The sequence below is a fragment of the Rhineura floridana genome, chromosome 7, assembly GCF_030035675.1.
Source record: "Rhineura floridana isolate rRhiFlo1 chromosome 7, rRhiFlo1.hap2, whole genome shotgun sequence".
NCBI classification, from domain to species: Eukaryota; Metazoa; Chordata; class Lepidosauria; order Squamata; family Rhineuridae; genus Rhineura; species Rhineura floridana.
In genome coordinates, this window is record NC_084486.1 from 35,575,438 (window position 1) to 35,592,230 (window position 16,793).

Genomic DNA, 16,793 nt, shown 5'->3' on the forward strand with positions numbered 1-16,793 from the left:
GAGGCTTGAACATATGTCCAGAGTAGGGCGGGGGGGGATTTGTTCAGTTTACATTTTAATGTAAATATGATTTGCACTTCCCAAGTCAATATATGAACTGAAACACAGCTTTTCTTCAAAATTTGCACTTCTCTGAATTTTGCTATGCAGTTCTCCACTCAAAACATGTGTATAAATATGTGCACATTAGGGGGAAGCGCATACAAAATGTGTATATTAGTGAAAATAGCATACAAAAATATATACTATTAGGATAAATGGCTTGCAAAAATGTATATGTTAAGAGAAATTGCAAGCAAAAATGTGTGTATTGGGAGAAATGAACATGAAAATGTGTGCAGATTTTCACATGGAGTTTTTTTATTGCAAACTGATATGGAAACGGAGTGAACTGAACTTAATTTGAGGAAATGAGAAACTGGGAGGAACTAAAATTGTCAGGTTCATTCATCCCTAATCCAGAAAGGCAAAGGGGTACTGTACTGTTCTGAGAACAGAGCCATGTATTATGCATGACAGGAAAGAGTCATCAAAACTCCAGCATCCCTGAATTACAATTTCTCTCTCCTCCCATAGCATGTAGGATCACTTGTTCCATGCTGCCCATTGTACGTTCTCTGACTTCCAGAAATGGGCAAATTTGTCACTCTACTCCTACACCAAATGTGTTGGTCCTTGTTTCACCCTCCCTGATGGGACGTTGTTTTCAAGTTAATACATTCTGTCCAGTGAAGCTCTGTCTTTGCTTGGAAGAACACTAACAAGCATCAGCCAGTTGAGTGACATCTGAAAGGACATCAGTTGATTCCCACCCCGTGACACATTAGCAGAATATCTCTGCAACGCTATCTAATACCACAATCCAAAACACTGCACTGAGTATTTATTTGCTGGCACAACCAGTCTCTAGACTGATTCTGCCATTAATTTTTGGCACTCACAAGAAAGGTTCCCCATGTAAAAGACAGAGAAAATCATGTCATTATGGTGGCTTTAACATGTCCAATGTGTAATACTAAAATCAGGATTTACGAATTATGCTGTAAGAAATTAGCACAGCAAGAGTTGACTTCTACTCTCAAGACTCAGATCTTCTTGAGATCTTACGAAATAGTTTTCTCCTGTTTTAGGGGTCACCAATTAAAGCCATATGGGGTTTCTATGTTTCCCCTCACTTCTCCTTCATTATTTTTATTTTGTTTTTCCTATTCCAGGGGGAGAGGGGCATGCCAGGGCTCCCAGGAAAACAAGGAGTTCAGGTATTCTGCAAGGAATGGAATCTGACTTATCCAACCATCCTTACCCATACCTCTCAACTCACCCTGCGTCTCAGAGATTACATCAGTTTGGTGTCTCTTAAGATTTCCTTTCATATTCTTTATATGTATTCTTTTAAAATACAAAAGCATAAAGCCCAATTTAGCAAAGCAAGAAAAACCTGGAAGAAATGTTTTGCTGAACAGATGGCATGCCTGTTCTGCAACTGTTTTCCCCTTGTGGAAAAAAGGGAAGCAAAACCCATTGCAATTACTGTGTGTGACCCACTAAACCAATCCATGCTTCATTTGCACAGTGAAACCAGAGGGAATAAATCTGACTGATTTGCTGTTGGATCAAGGTTCAAACTTTTATTACTTTCTCAGGAATGGAGAAGAATTACCCTGCAGTGTGTGCTTAAGTTTAAATTCATGGCTGTGATTCAGATGAAATTTACATGATAAAGGGCTGACATGCCATCTCTTCAGTCAAATGTACCCTCCAATATATATTTATCCTCTTTGTCTCTAGTCCATAGTTACTAAACATTACTCACATCTGATGCATTTCTGAATGTTTCTTTCACCTGTTATTACATAGAATCCCTGATTTCCATCTTCTGTCCTTGTGTTTTTTAGCTTTGCCCCTGATTTCTGTTTCAGAAAGTTGAGAGGTATGATCCTTCTCCCTCTTCTTCCATATCCATCTGCTTCACTCCTTTCATTGTTTGAATTTGTTTGCCCTTCTTGGTTTATTATTTAATTTGTTTCTCCAAGCAAGTCTTTGTTGCTTATCTATTGCACTAAGTTCTCCAAACACACATTTTTCCATTTCTAACAATATATCTTTCCATGTATTCCCACTTCTCTCCCTAGTACTTGCTCTTGTAATCAGATGCTCTCACTGAAGAGCCTAACAAATACTAATATATACAATGTGCCGCTTATTCACTTATTTACCCAGAGGACCACATCCCTTATATAGCCAATAAACATTCATCTCAAGGTTCATTTGCATTACATCGTTTGCCTAGAAATTCTTACCATTTATATCTTTCCTAGAGGCTTTCTATATCTTTTTTTCACTGAGGAGATGTTACATTTTACATATTGGCTGGTTAGCATGCTCCCCACTAGCATAATTTATAGACATCAACAGGGAGCAGTCAAATATGACTGAGTGGGCATGATGTTTGCCATGAAGAAACTGCTGAAAGTGGCTTCTTCATCGTGACTAGTCCACCTTCCTACTGTCATACTTACATTTCAAATGGATTAAGCCATAATATTATCAATCTCCATATCCTTCTTCAGGCCATTGGGAGGGATATATGGAAACTCGCAACATAACAGCATTGATTCATGTAATGTGAACTTCCAAGCATTGGCTGTGTTCACATGTAATGCTAAACCACTGTTTTGTGTTATAAGATTGAGTTGCAGTGAGCTTTGGTCTTGCAACCTCCTCCTTTGCCAGAGGAAGAGTTCAGAAGTTTTTGTTTCTATTTTTGATTAACTGCAGCTTGTAGTGATACCCAAACCTAGACAGACTGCAGTTACTCTTAAATATTCTTTACTAAAATAAGCCAACTTCAAACTGTGGTTTATAAATCTAGCCTACAGTTTAGGGTTGGACATAATGTTAAATTGTAGTTAATAAAAAATGGAAGTACAAGCTTCTAATCTCCTTGCAAGTGTGCTGGAAGAGGAATGCAAATGTATTAAGACTCACTGTGGCTTGTCCTCATAATGCTACATAATGCTAAACCATGACTGATCATTATGTGCAGATGGCGCCATTATGGGCAGAGCAGGAGTCATTTAACATGGGGAGATCATTTTCTGTAGTGCCTTTATGTCAACCATAAGATGTACTTCAGCCTTCACTAAGAATCAGCGTTTGATTCAGATTAACAGCTAAAGTGGCTAAACTAAGGACAATATTTTTATGTGTGGACTGTTCTTTTGAATGCACTGGCATATTATAGATATTGTAGCTCACCATTTACTTAAAAATGTATGAAGTGGTGTAATAATAGTCTTAGTTGGCTCTGTGTGGTGCCTTTACCACCTCAGCAGTTTGCCTGAATCTACTTTTAAGTTTCCCAACTGCAAAGCAAGTAATTCATACAGATATGAGAACAAAAGCCTAAGAAAAAGAAATCTGAAGCATTTTTCCCCATTTTATTCAAATGTGACAGCAAAATCCTTCACATTTGAGTCACCACCAGCAATCTGTCTCTCTCCCTTGCCCCCCACTCCTCAGTTTGGTGAATACGAAGTGCCCCCGGGGTATAAAATGTGAGAATTAGGGGGAAATACCATGAAAATATAGCATAAATAATCCATACCCCAAAGGAATAAATTTCACTCATTTGTCACATTTTGCTATGCTGTGCAAATAAGCCAAAATTCCTCCATATGTGAGGAGTTTTTTTATTTATCTTCCTGTCATTCAAAGTACAAAAATCTCCTGGCAGATCTCGTGACTGAACAGCATTCTTGCTACATTTCATTTCATTTCATTACTAAACTTCGCATTTCCCCCAGACATAAAATAATGCTGAATATGCACAGTTGTAACCATAACACCTTAAACTGTTCAATAAAGTTGACAGTGAAAATCTTAGGTTTATAAAACAGCCAGGTTTTAGCTTCTGATAAACTTGCAAAACAACAGCAGCAAAGTAAATGGATGGGCACGTACAAAAATTAAGAGAAAGGGGCATTGATAATGCCAGGGAAGAGGAACCGTGAAACACTCCTGTGTAGACCCAATCATTTTCAAACATCCTGCCTTCAGGAAATTCTTTCCACGTTGATTTGTCTGCTGCGGAACCCCTGTATGTATCCTTTATGGTACAGAAGAATCTAGAGTGATTTCTAGGGTGCCATCTCAGTTCAGACAATGCCCCAGCCAAGTCCGCATGGACTGATAATGTGTCCCACAATGCCTCTACTGCTCCATGCAACCAAATGTTGCAGGAGAAGATTGGTAATGGCAGGCAAGCTGTGCTTAAGGGAGGTTTGTCAAATCAAATCAAATTTATTACAGTCATAGACCCAAAACATTGAAAGAAAAAATACAATAGCTTTCCAGATAAAATAGTATTAAGATCTTACATAAAAACAGGACCATCAAAAGGGAACATTTTCCCCCGTATAGATTGAGCAGCACATATAAATTTGGCAACAGATAAGGTAAGTTCACTATTTGAAGCTGACAAAAGGTGGGGAAGTAGACAATTAAGCGGCTTATAAGGAAACTTTTTTATAATAGGAATTACAAATTTGGAGCGTTCAGTAGTATAAAGTGAACACTCAAAAAGAACATGAAAAAGGGTTTCAATAACGTATGCATTACATGGGCACAATTGATCTTCATACGGTAAGCCTCGGTATCTCCCTTCTAATAATGCAGAAGTTAGACAATTAAATCTAGCCTTAGTGAAGGCTAGACGGTATTTGGGGACAGTGAGAAATTCCAAGTAAGAAGAACGGGTCAGCGGCTCGTACATCAGGCCGAAATGAATGGGAGAGCATGATGAGGTAGCTACCATAATTGTGCGTTGGAAGTCTATATCCCTAAGTCGAGTCAAAATGGAATATTTGGCTGCCTCTGAGTCTTGAGAAGAGAGATACTCCAAGGAGAAGCCTATAGTTGCAAGGTAGGCGGAAAACGTTTTAGCCCATAGGGAGGAAAAGGGATCCTCCCACATAAGTGGTGGATAGCCAGAAGAATACCCATATGACAATTTAATCCAGTATTTTAAGGCTATAGTCCACGCTTGAGCCTCAAGCGAGGTTTGGCCAGATTCCAATCTAAGGGCTGCAGCCGGAACACATCTTGGGACACTAAAGATTTGTCGGAGGAAGATCGAAAGTACAGCCTCTACAGAAGAATTAAAGGCACGAATCCACAGTGGTGCTCCATATAGGAGTTGAGGGATTATTTTAGACCTAAAAACCTGTAGGGCTGCCGGAATATATTGTCCTCCTTTTGTAAAAAAATATCATAAAATGCTCTTTGCTGAATTTCGTGCTGTTGTAATAGCTGCTCGAATGTGGGGGGCCCAGGACAATGATGAGTGAAACAAAATGCCTAAATACTTAAATTGGGTAACCTGTGCAATTTGATGAGTATTAATCTTCCATTCAGAAACTGAAGGACGCTTAGAAAAAACTAAAATTTTTGTTTTAGAAAAGTTTATGGTCAACTGGTTTTCATGACAGTATAGCATGAAAGCTCGAAATAAGCGTTTTAAACCAACTTTGGATAAAGATAAGAGGGCAGCAGCATCTGCATATAACAATAGAGGGCAGTGCTGAATCGCTAATTTAGGGGAGTGAAAATCAGGCGAATAACATCTAATTGATAAATCATTCATAAAAAGGTTAAATAAAAGAGGGGCTAAGATACAGCCTTGTCTAACGCCTTTTGTTGTTGAAATGCGGTTTGTTAGGCCCCCCTCACGGCCACATCTAACTCGAAAAGATGTATGCTTATGCAGTTGAATAATTAGAAAAAGAAGTCTTTTATCAATTGTAGTGTTTGCAAGTTTTGCCCATAGTTTCTCTCTAGGGATAGAATCGAATGCAGATTTTAAATCGACAAAAGCAACATATAGGCCATTGCCCCATCGGTTCCTATATTTTTCAGCTAAATGATTTAGGATTACACAATGATCAAGCACAGACCTGCCTTTCCTAAAGCCCGCCTGTTCCCATCCCAGGATATTTTCCTCTTCTAGCCAAGTAGAAAGTCTCCCTTTCAAGTAGCTGGCATAAAGTTTACCAATTACAGAGAGAAGACTGATTGGTCTATAGTTCGCAGGATCCTCTCTAATCCCTTTCTTGAATATGGGAATGACTATAGCTTCGAGCCAGGACTCAGAGGGATATCCGGATTTATTTATCATTGTAAACAGGTTGGCCAGCAGAGGAGCCCACCAAACTTGATGTGCTTTCAACAGTTCAGATGGTATATTATCAAAACCAGGAGCTTTGCCTGGTTTTAAACTGCTAATCAGATCAATTATTTCCTTTTGAGTGACAGGTGACCAGACTGGGAGATTTATTAGATTTAAAGAAGGGAAAATATGGCATGTATCCTCATAATTTTCAGTAAAAAAAATTTCCCATGTGTGTGAAGTAATACTACATGGGGCAGGATTTAATGGTCTCATAGCTCCAGAAACAAGCCTCCAGAAGGTTTTCGAATTTTTATTTCTGGAGGCTTGTATTAAGTTCTTCCACCCTTCCTGAAACGCCTTCCTTTTTTTGGCGGCTATCGTTAACTTATATTTCCTTTTAATGACAAAGTACTCAGAGGGAAGAGTGTTGGCATTTTGAAGGCGATATTGTAGATAGGACTGCCTTAGTTTTCTCTTGGCAGCAAGACTGTCCTTATCAAACCATCTGGAAGAACCCATGTTGAATGTTGCCCTATGAGAGGAAGATTTGGGCTCTAAGATCGTTTTTAGGTTCGAAATCAAAATAGCATAGTCTGTTAATATTAGGTGGGGGTTTGTGGCTTTCGTTATTCGTTCCTGCAAAGCCAATCCGAGAGAGGAAGTAAGGAATTTTGCCACATTTGTGGCTACAGAGGGGCACCAAGTGGTCCTTTTATGTGTAGTATATGCTAAATTGTCCATTTGGTTATACTCTAGGGCCAAACGTCCCCTTTCTGGAAGTTGTATAGAAAGAGTTACGGGGAGATGGTCACTATCCTGTCTATTGCCCACCGTGAATTTTGATGTTAAATTGAGTAGGTGGTGCGAAATTAGGGCATAGTCGATGACACTGCTCCCTCGACCTGAAATAAAAGTGTATTCTGCACATGGATCTACCGGTCTAAGGCCATTCAGCATAATAAGATTATGATTGCCAATTAGGCGGGTTAGGCAGATGCCACCATAATTTATCTTGGTATCCTTAGAAACCCTGTCATAGTGAGAGGCATAATGAGCATTGTCCTCTCCCCCCCAGAGGTTTGATGCAAATAATGCATCATTGTTGGGGCCAGTCCTAGCATTAAAGTCACCCATGATGATAAAAAAAGGCTTTAGGGAATAGGGCCTCAAGTTCTATTAAGTATCTTTCTAAATCTTCCCAAGCTTGATCGTTTAATTCCCTAGAGGAGAATGGGGAAATATAGATATTGACTAACAAAAATGATATGGTGTTATAAGACAATAAGGCTCCCATAGCAATATTTTTACATGAATGGAGGCATTTAAGGTGGGCTGACAATGCAGTAGAAGTCAGCAGTGCCAGGCCACCTTTAGCTCTACCCTTTGGGTTAGCTTGGGAATAAACCGCAGGTAGGCAAGTAATGGAAAAGCCATCCAGTATTAAATTTTGGGTGCACCACGTCTCCTGGAGAAAAATTATATCAAATCTATTTAAATAGGCAATCAAGTCTAGGTTCTTTTGTTTAGCTGTCCAGCCTGCTATATTCCAGGATAAAAGATGTAGTACATGCTTGGATATAGATGTGACATTCCAACACAGCCTAGAGGATGTTACAGTTGAAATTGATGTATGTTCATATAGTGAGTTTGTTTTGGAAGGGGAATGTCATTTTAACTCTGTAATCTGGTTTAGAGACCCCGTGACGTCCATAAAAACAGCTCCTGATTTAATTGGATGTACTGTAATTTGAGAAACTCGCTTATCCGGCTGTGGGGTGGATTGTTGCCGGAACGGGGAGGCCAGTTCCCCCGGGTCCAAAAATCTTGACTTTATCCAATCCTCTCCTAAGGGAGGTTTGTCTGCCACTGCTGATCTTCTCATAGAGGAATATCTAAGGACCAAGCCAGATGTGACAGCAGGAGACCTAGCTCTGCCTTTACTGTGCATAATAAAGCAGGGGTAGGGTCTGGGTTTTTTTTAAAGAGCAAAAGGCATACTGGTGGAGGTTTAGAAACACTGGTGGAGACTTAACTCCCAGCAATATGCCCCTTTAGGTCAGAGGTGGGGAACCTGTGGCCCTCCAGATGCTGTTAGACTCTATCAGCTCCAGCCAGCATGGGCAATGGTCAAGGACAATGGGAGTTGTAGTCCAACAACATCTGGAGGACCACAGGTTCACCATCCCTGCTCACGGTGAAGGGCTGTGGCTCAGTGGCTTTCCATTCAGAAAGTCCCAGGTTCAGTCCCCAGCATCTCCAGAAAGGCTGGGAGAGATCCTGTCTGAAACTCTGCAGAGCTGCTGCCAGTCAGTGTAGACATTAATGAGCTAGACGGTCTGACTTCCTGTGTTCCTTTTCTTATCTCTCCTGATATCAGAAGAGAAAAGGGCTTATGGAGAGAGGCTAGAGTCAGGTAAGCAGCAGGCTTGGGGAGGATGCATCCATACACTCCCCTTGCTATCACAATCAGACCCCCACCACCTGTGCTATATATGGTTGACACAGAATCTGCTGCCATCACATCTAGTTTGTCCCTAGTAAGCTTCAGAGCCATTTCACATATCATGGAAAGGCAAACTCTAAGGGGAAGTGCCACCAATTACAGTTTCCTGAGCAGTGTCAGCATGAGGGGCTACTGAGAGTCAGGGAGGAAGTCTTAGGCAAATGTGATACAGGAGATAAATAATGGTTTAACAGAGAACTAAAGATTCTGAAGAAAGGCACAGTCCTGAGATTAGGGCTGTTTTAATAAGGAACTTCTTTTTTAAAAACAAATATTTACAACATCATGCTATTATGCCAGTTCAACTGCTAATTTCTGTGCACTCAGAAATATCACATACAGTGTTTTGTAGTATAGGAGAGTTTATGATCCCTTGAAGAGAGCTTGGATGTTAAATCCAGTAAATTTGTAAAAGTAACAGTAAAAATGCTATACCGCTTGGCCAATAATACAAATGTTTAAGATAACATCTGGTCAGAGGAAGAGCATAATGTGCATCCATCAGATTAATTAGCCAAATTAATCCATCAGATTTATTAAATGGCAGGATTGCATATTACACATTGTCCACAAATATTTTAAAAAGAAGATAAAAATCAGCTTTGATGTGCCAACAAACCAGTGTTTAGGATTGGGGTACAATAATATAATACCACAATCCATATGATGTGCTGGTGTTACAGAGACATTATAACACTAATCAGAAGAAGGCTAAGACTAGGGAGGCCAGCTATGAGAGAACTAGAAAAAGTCCTCAAATGCAAAGATGTAGCACTGAACACTGAAGTCAGGATCGTTCAGACCATGGTATTCCCGATCTCTATGTATGGATGTGAAATTTGGACAGTAAAAAAATGGATGAGAAAAATCAACTCATTTGAGATGTGGTGTTGGAGGACAGCTTTGCACATACCATGGACTGCAAAAAAGACAAATAATTGGGTGTTAGAACAAATTAAACAAGAACTATCATTAGAAGCTAAAATGATGAAACTGAGGTTATCATACTTTGGACACATAATGAGAAGACATATTCACTAGAAAAGACAGTAATGCTGGGAAAAACGGAAGGGAGTAGAAAAAGAGGAAGACCAAACAAGAGATGGATTGATTCCATAAAGGAAGCTACAGACCTAAACTTACAAGATCTGAACAGGGTGGCTTATAGCAGATGCTATTGGAGGTCGCTGATTCAGAGAGCTTCGGCTATGGGGCGGTATACAAATGCAACAAATAAATAAATGTCAATCGACTTCAAGGCATATAACAACTAAGCAGACAGAAGCAGACTAGGACATTTTTAAATGGTTTTGGTATAACAAACTAGATAGCTTCATTATCAGAATAATTTTAAATAGTACACACAAACATGGCTTATGGCAGTTAAGGTATATATGGAGAGCAGAATTGTACACTGTTGTGTGTACACAGCATAAAGATAGCTTGGACCCCCCTCCCATGGGAATTCTGTTGGGGAGGGCTGGGCTTACCAGAGTCATTACCAGAGTGTCCCTAAGAGCAGCACTTCATTGTGCCCGATTCACTTATATCGGAGAACATAAAGAGGGGCATCACTGTTAATGCCCCTGGTGACCCAACTATTAGGAATCAACCTTGCTCCTGTCTGCATTCTTTTTCTCTTTCTCTAGTTTCTTTTTCTCTAGTTCTCTTTCTTTGAAGTTGCTGTGGGGCTGACATTTTCAGGGCAGAATCGACAAGCAGCAGGAAAGTTTGAATCCTTTTCCATCTACAGATTCTCCCCAGAAAATGCCCCCAACTCCAACTTTCACATTAGAAGGAAACCATAGGGTTGGGATCCCCATGTTTTCCTCATTAGTTCCACCCTCAAACTTGAATACTAACAACTCTTGCCCATCTGCGTTTCTGTTTCTGAAGATTCCATTTTGATTCTTGAAATAAAATATTTTTTTATCCAATTAAAGTTGGATAGAATGTTGCATGAGTGAATTTCACATCAGTACACAGCTGTGTGAGACCGAGTGGAACTCTTTAAACAGATGTAGATGCAAATACAAATAAAGCTGAAGTGGTGCTTTGGCATGAAGTCTTTTTCAAAGAATGGTCACCTACTCTGCCCATTAGTACTGGAAGTAAAACAGTCACCCTCTCCTCTTTCCTTCTCTCAGTTTATTTTTCCACCTTTCCTAACGTAGGGTGAGCCAGGGATTCTAGGAGCAAAGGTATTACGCTTAAAGAAAGGTCTGTACTTAGTCTGCTTTGTCTATGTTTTATTTTAAGTCTCTTAAGGAGATCTGGTGTTATAATCAGTATGTGAGCATGAGGATATCTTGTTAGTAAAGATGTTGGCTGTTTTCCTCTCCCCTCATTTCCCCCGTTCTTCATTGACTATGTCGTATTTGTCCCATAGAGAGGAATTCATTTCCCATCTAATTATTTTCTTCTTGCTCACAACTCAGAGTAGTTGTTTCCACACCATAACTCTGTAGCACTGCCCAGGCACAGCTCTTTTCTCAGTCAGCTGGAAGCAGAATTAAAATGGTGGCTCCGTAAGACTTAATGCAGTTCTATATGCCTGATAAAACATTGGCAATGCCCATCCTCACGGGCAAGATCCTACTATATATTTACTTGGAAGTTATGCACTCATCAAAAATGATATATCTGTATTGATGAGCAATTACTCTGGATGCAAAGAGGAAGAAAGCAGTAGTAATGAAAGCTCTCTGCCTCAATGTGGGCAAGAGGAACTGACTAAAGAAGGTCCAATTCAGGAACGGTAGGGCTACATGAGTGAAAAGAAGCAACTGATTACAAGAGCAGAAGCCATTTTAAAAGAAAAGGGTAAGAAGGAATCTACTATTTAAAGAGACAATAGTACTGAAAAGCTTTGACTGTGTTTTAAGGAAGAAAGTTTTAAAATGTGACAATTCAAGTCTTTAAAAAGATAGGACAGTAAATAAAATGGTGAAATGCAATGGTTTGGTAGAAACATCTGGATTCTACATAAAAATTGAGTGTATGAATGATGCCCATTCTAGAGAAAATGCATAGCATGGAAACAACCATTATTAGACTTCAAAAAGATACAAGTTCCACAGAATTTTGTTCTGTGGCTTATGATATGAGCCTGGCGTAATTGTCATACTGAAAGGTGAGCCGCATCATCCTTTGGGCAAGTCAGGAACTGGGTTGCAGTGATTCAGGTTGATGCTTTGCTTGTGCTAAAATGATTGCCCAAAGAGTTTATCATGCAGTATTTCTTACAGTAGTAAGAAATACTACTGTGGCGTGATGGCAAAGAGATTGATCTGTGAAACAGGAAGCCGCTAGTTCAAATTTTGTTTCAGAATATGGCTTTTAGACAAACTACCACCTCCCAGCTCTAGCCCTCCTTCCCAGACTACAATAGAAAGACAGTAACAGTGATCTACTTTATAGGGTTGTGGTGTGGACTACTGAGATAAGGTATGAAAAGTGTTTTGATCACTTTAAAGCTCTATATAAATACTGCTGCTGCTGCTAATAGCAGCAGCAGCAGCAGCAATAATACTTATAGCAAGTTGCTGTTTCTTCTAGGGTTACTTGAGGAAATTGATTTCTGTGAATTCGAGTGTAAACTGACCTGATTGACACCTCCTGGACTAATATGTGAATCAGAATGTAGTTATCCTTCAGAATTTGCACTTCTCCAGATTTTGTGATATAGTTCTCAGCTCAAAAAAGAAGCAAAATGCATTAAAATACATACTGCAGGGTAAAGTACATTTAGGAATGCATGCATTGAGAAAAAATATTTATTTAAATTTATATTTTGTTTTAAAAGAGTTTTTATATATCTTTGTGAAGATTTTTAAAAGTGAAAAATCACCGATTCATGCAGAAACAGGATTGAACAGAAACTGACAGAGTGATCTATCCTTAGCTCTGGCTGTTATTGCCAGTGTGTTGTAGTGGCTAGAGTGTTGATCAAAGATTCATGTTTAAATCTCCACTCGGCCATGAAGCTCCCTGGGTAACCTTGGGCCAGTCCTCACTCTCTCTCCTTAACTGGCATTTATCCTTACAACAAAGTTATTATGGAGATAAAATGGAGAGGGGAGAGAGTTGAACAGCTACCTTGAGTTCTTCAGAGAAAGAGCAGGATAAAAAAAATGTAAGGAATGAATGCAGAATACAACTAATTTACCCTATGTGGAGATTGTTTGGTGGTTTATGTTATGCAAGCAATCAAACAACCATTTTACCACCAACAAGATGGCAACCTACACAGCTGAGCTCCTGACATGCAAAAGGGCCATATGGATTGGCCCTCAATCAGCATACTGCCATTGCTAAAACTGGTAAGAAAGAACATGGTTACCCAAGGTAATTTTCTACTTGAATTTATAGCATCTTACCTGAACTTCCTAGCTAGCCTGTGCTCGAAGATGCAGCACATTTTGCTACCTGCTTCTGCTATCGTCCACTTCTGTCTGTTGAAATATGAAGGCGTACTTTATGAGAGGAACCTGTGATATGCCCTACAGTGTGTTCATGGCCACCATCCAATAACACAGCAGCCATTGTCACTGTGAAACACATTTATGATTGCTAATGCATGCTGAGCAGAGCTTGGAAAAGTAACTTTTCCAAGCTCTGATGAGGCATAAGTCAGGGCAACTTGGAATAGCTGTGTGTGTGCTGGTAAACACAGTTCCCCACAATGGAAGTGATTGTCGGGATGTATCACAAGAGCATACACCTCATAGGTAAATCATTAGGGAAATGATACACAAAGAGCATAGACTCTGCACTGTTGACTTTCTATTCTACTTTTTCCTGGGACATTTTACATACTTCAGTTCATGTACTTACAAAGGTGCAGTGAAGACATTTCCTTCTGTTTATATTGTTCTGCAGCAGGCCTGACTTCCTCCAAGAAAGTAGTGAGAAATTTCAAGGGGAGCACAAGCACACTTATTTTTCTTTGGATGGGAGAGCACTCGAGACTTGTGGTGTCTTTTATAATTGCTTTGTTTACCACTACAAGCAGGGCATGAGTGGAGACAAGCCACTCTTTCAAGATAGATCTCCAGGGAGGAGCTTGGACTGCCATTTAAGACTGAGCTTGTTTCTGCTAACTCCACTTAGAAACTCTTGGTTCTCTGTCTCATTCTCTGTGTCTTCAAAACTGCCAACCTGCTTCTTCTCAGACATAATGGCTGCATTTGCATGTAACAGGCCAGAGTTTCTAGCTTATTGTGGCTTTTTGGAATGAGCAGTATGCTTGTGCCTCATGCAGACTGTCCAGTCAATCCTACTTTACTCCTTCCTTAGCACCAAGCAGGCTTGTCCTCCTATTATGTCTAAATCAGAGCTCATGGTTCATTGCTCCCTAAACAAGCCAGGATTGCTAGCCACCTGGAAGCCATGATGTATTGGCTTGCTGATCATGGCTTGTTAGGGAGCAACAAACCATGATCCCTGGTTGAGATGTAATGGGAAGCCAAGGCTCACACCAGCAGAGGAGCACAAGCATGCTGATCATTCCTGATGAATCATGATAAGCCAGAAAGTCTGTCTTATGTACAAAAGTGGTTGATCTGTTAAGAACTCTTCTCTCAGTCCCAACCTCTGTAAATAAATTGTCCATTCAGGGAATCATCTTTAGCCATTAAGGAACACATTCTTTTGTCAAATCTAGGATTCTAATCAGGCTTCACTTTAAGGCAGGATCACTGATTACCATTCACAGTGATCAGACAGCAAACTTACAACAATATTTTTGTCAGATTAAATATACCTGCCCACCCAACTGCCATCTTCATGTTCTTTATCCTTGCATGTTACAAGGTGAGCTCTAGGTTTTTCCTCTTACAGGATGAGGCAGGGATTCTTCCACACAGGGGGCCCTGTTTCAGGGTTTGGGTATGTTGTGTTTGGAGACTACTGCTCAAGTGTAACACATTATCCTTTGTCTCCTTTTTCTTCCACCCACCCCTCCGAATAAAGGGAGAACGTGGTGTTGCAGGGAAGATGGGCCCCCCAGGTTTGGCAGGGAAAAGGGGGCAGAGGGTAGGAGATTGCAAATGCTTGGGCCTGGTTGCCTTATTTGTATTGCCCTTCCCAACAACCCCAACCAGGTTGCTGTGAACTACATTTCCATGCTTGTGGAATGTTTTTATTATATTACTTACATGTATGGAGTGTGCAGTGCATGTCCAAAACTTAACCAAAATTTGGAGTACCCCTGTTCAGAATGCACAAACTACTGTTATCCAAAATACACAAAACATCAGCTTCTGAAAGAGATATTTTTATATTATGTCTGTCTTTACCTCTGGAATACCAAATAGGATGGATATTATGATAGGAGGACGAAGATTCAGAAGGATTCTAGGAAGTTAGATATATGAGGGGTTGTAATCGCTGCTGGCTTAAAAGAGGACAAAAGCCATGCAACTGATTAGTATTAGCTCTTGCTGTAATTCATTAATTTTTTGTGTTTCCCAATCTAATTTGAAAACATAGCATTCCACTTAATGGCTTCTCTGCACTATTGAAACAGGACAACTCAAACTTCCCTTCTGCAGATCCAGATAGGAGATGAAAATGACCCTCTGAGTAAACAACTTCCAGCTGTATTCAAAGTGTTACGGGCACGGCCATGTATGTTTGGACCACTGCACAGATTTACCATCATGCGAGCATAGAAAGCAGTTATATTTAGAACTGAAGCTGGAATCAAGGTTGCAGAAAACAGAAAGGAAAGTTAGGCAGAACTTTCAGTGGTCAGATAATGAGGTTTTCTCTGCACAACTCTCTGTACTTTATTCATGACTATTCTCGCTTACCACTTTGCTCATTCGTCCCCTCCCTTCTGTTTCCCTTCCATCCTAAGGCCTATTGCAGTAAAGAAAAGGCTGCCCTGTTCAACTCTTAGGCTTCCTTTCGACATCAAACTTGGAATGGTCTTGTAGCCACTCTCCCATGGTTGTTCCCACCCCACTCCCATGTGCCATATTAGCGGTGCCATTCCTGTTAAGAAATGTGTCCCTCACATGATACATATCCATGTGATTCACCTACTGAGCAGAAGTTGCCAGAAATAGTCTCTTGCTGCAGGACATGGGATTATTCTGGAATAAATGGTTTCAAGATTGCAGCCTTATAATAACTTTTACTACAGACTGTGCTATTATAGATCAGGGTGTGTTGATTCAAGGTGATTTAAATCAAACTTCCTGTTTTGAAGTTCATCTATTTCTAGAGGGAAAATGCATTCAGTTCTAATCATTAGAACATACTGGGTTGTGCTCCCCCTAAAGATGGGGTTACACTCTGTGGGGTTCACAGTCTGGTGGTCCTGTTAATAGATGAAGCACTGGCACTGGAGCATCAGCTATAGCCCCTGCTGGACAGAGACACAATAATTGAGGCTCTGGTAACTTCTAGTCTGGACTTGTGGTGTGTTCTTTGAAGGCCTCAGAAACTTCAGTTGGTACAAATTGCAGCTGCTAGATTGCTAACTGGAACTGGCTATAGAGACCGCATCTTATCAGTTCTTAAACAGCTACACTGATAGCTGGTTAATTTGGGGGCACTTTTCAAAGTGCTGACAGTTGCCCAGTGCCTAATAAAGCCCAGGATAGCTTGAGGTCTGCTTATTTAAAAGACTACTTCCTTCCACTTGAGTCTGCCTAAAACATATAACCTTCATTCAAGGCCTTTGTCTGAGTCCTATCACCATCTGAGGTTTGGCAGGTGGTGACAAGAGACTGTTTTTCGTCATAGTGCCTCATATTTAGAATGGCTTTGCTGGAAGAGCTTGCCTGGCACTTAATCTGAAGTCTTCTGCACAGTAAAGACCTTTTTTTTGTTTTCCCAGCGTTTCAGCATGTTGAATAGTTGCTGTTTGATATTCAGCCTGGTTTCTTGGATGGATGTTGCTGTTTCTGTGTTTTATGTTGTTTTATTGTTGAATTGTTGTATTGTTTTCTTTTGTTCTTTTAACTGTACACTGCTCTGGGGGTATAAGCTGAAGGTGGCTCATAAAATGTTCTAAATAAATAAATATTTGTTTGCAACTAAGTGCAGCTTTTATATAACATAAAGGCACAACTCAAACTTTTGGCTGTACAGGCTCAGACCCTTTTGTAC

General features: G+C 40.1%; 1 protein-coding gene across 1 annotated transcript in view; it reads left to right on the plus strand.

Annotated features, from left to right (window-relative positions):
- The window catches only part of LOC133388826 (collagen alpha-1(XIII) chain-like), a 154,399-nt gene that overhangs the window by 73,837 nt on the left and 63,769 nt on the right, over positions 1 to 16,793 (plus strand). Inside the window, exons 18-19 of the mRNA XM_061635208.1 lie at positions 1,215 to 1,259; positions 14,646 to 14,708. Of these exons, the coding sequence (XP_061491192.1) occupies positions 1,215 to 1,259; positions 14,646 to 14,708 (108 nt within the window). The remainder of the gene's footprint in view (positions 1 to 1,214; positions 1,260 to 14,645; positions 14,709 to 16,793) is intronic.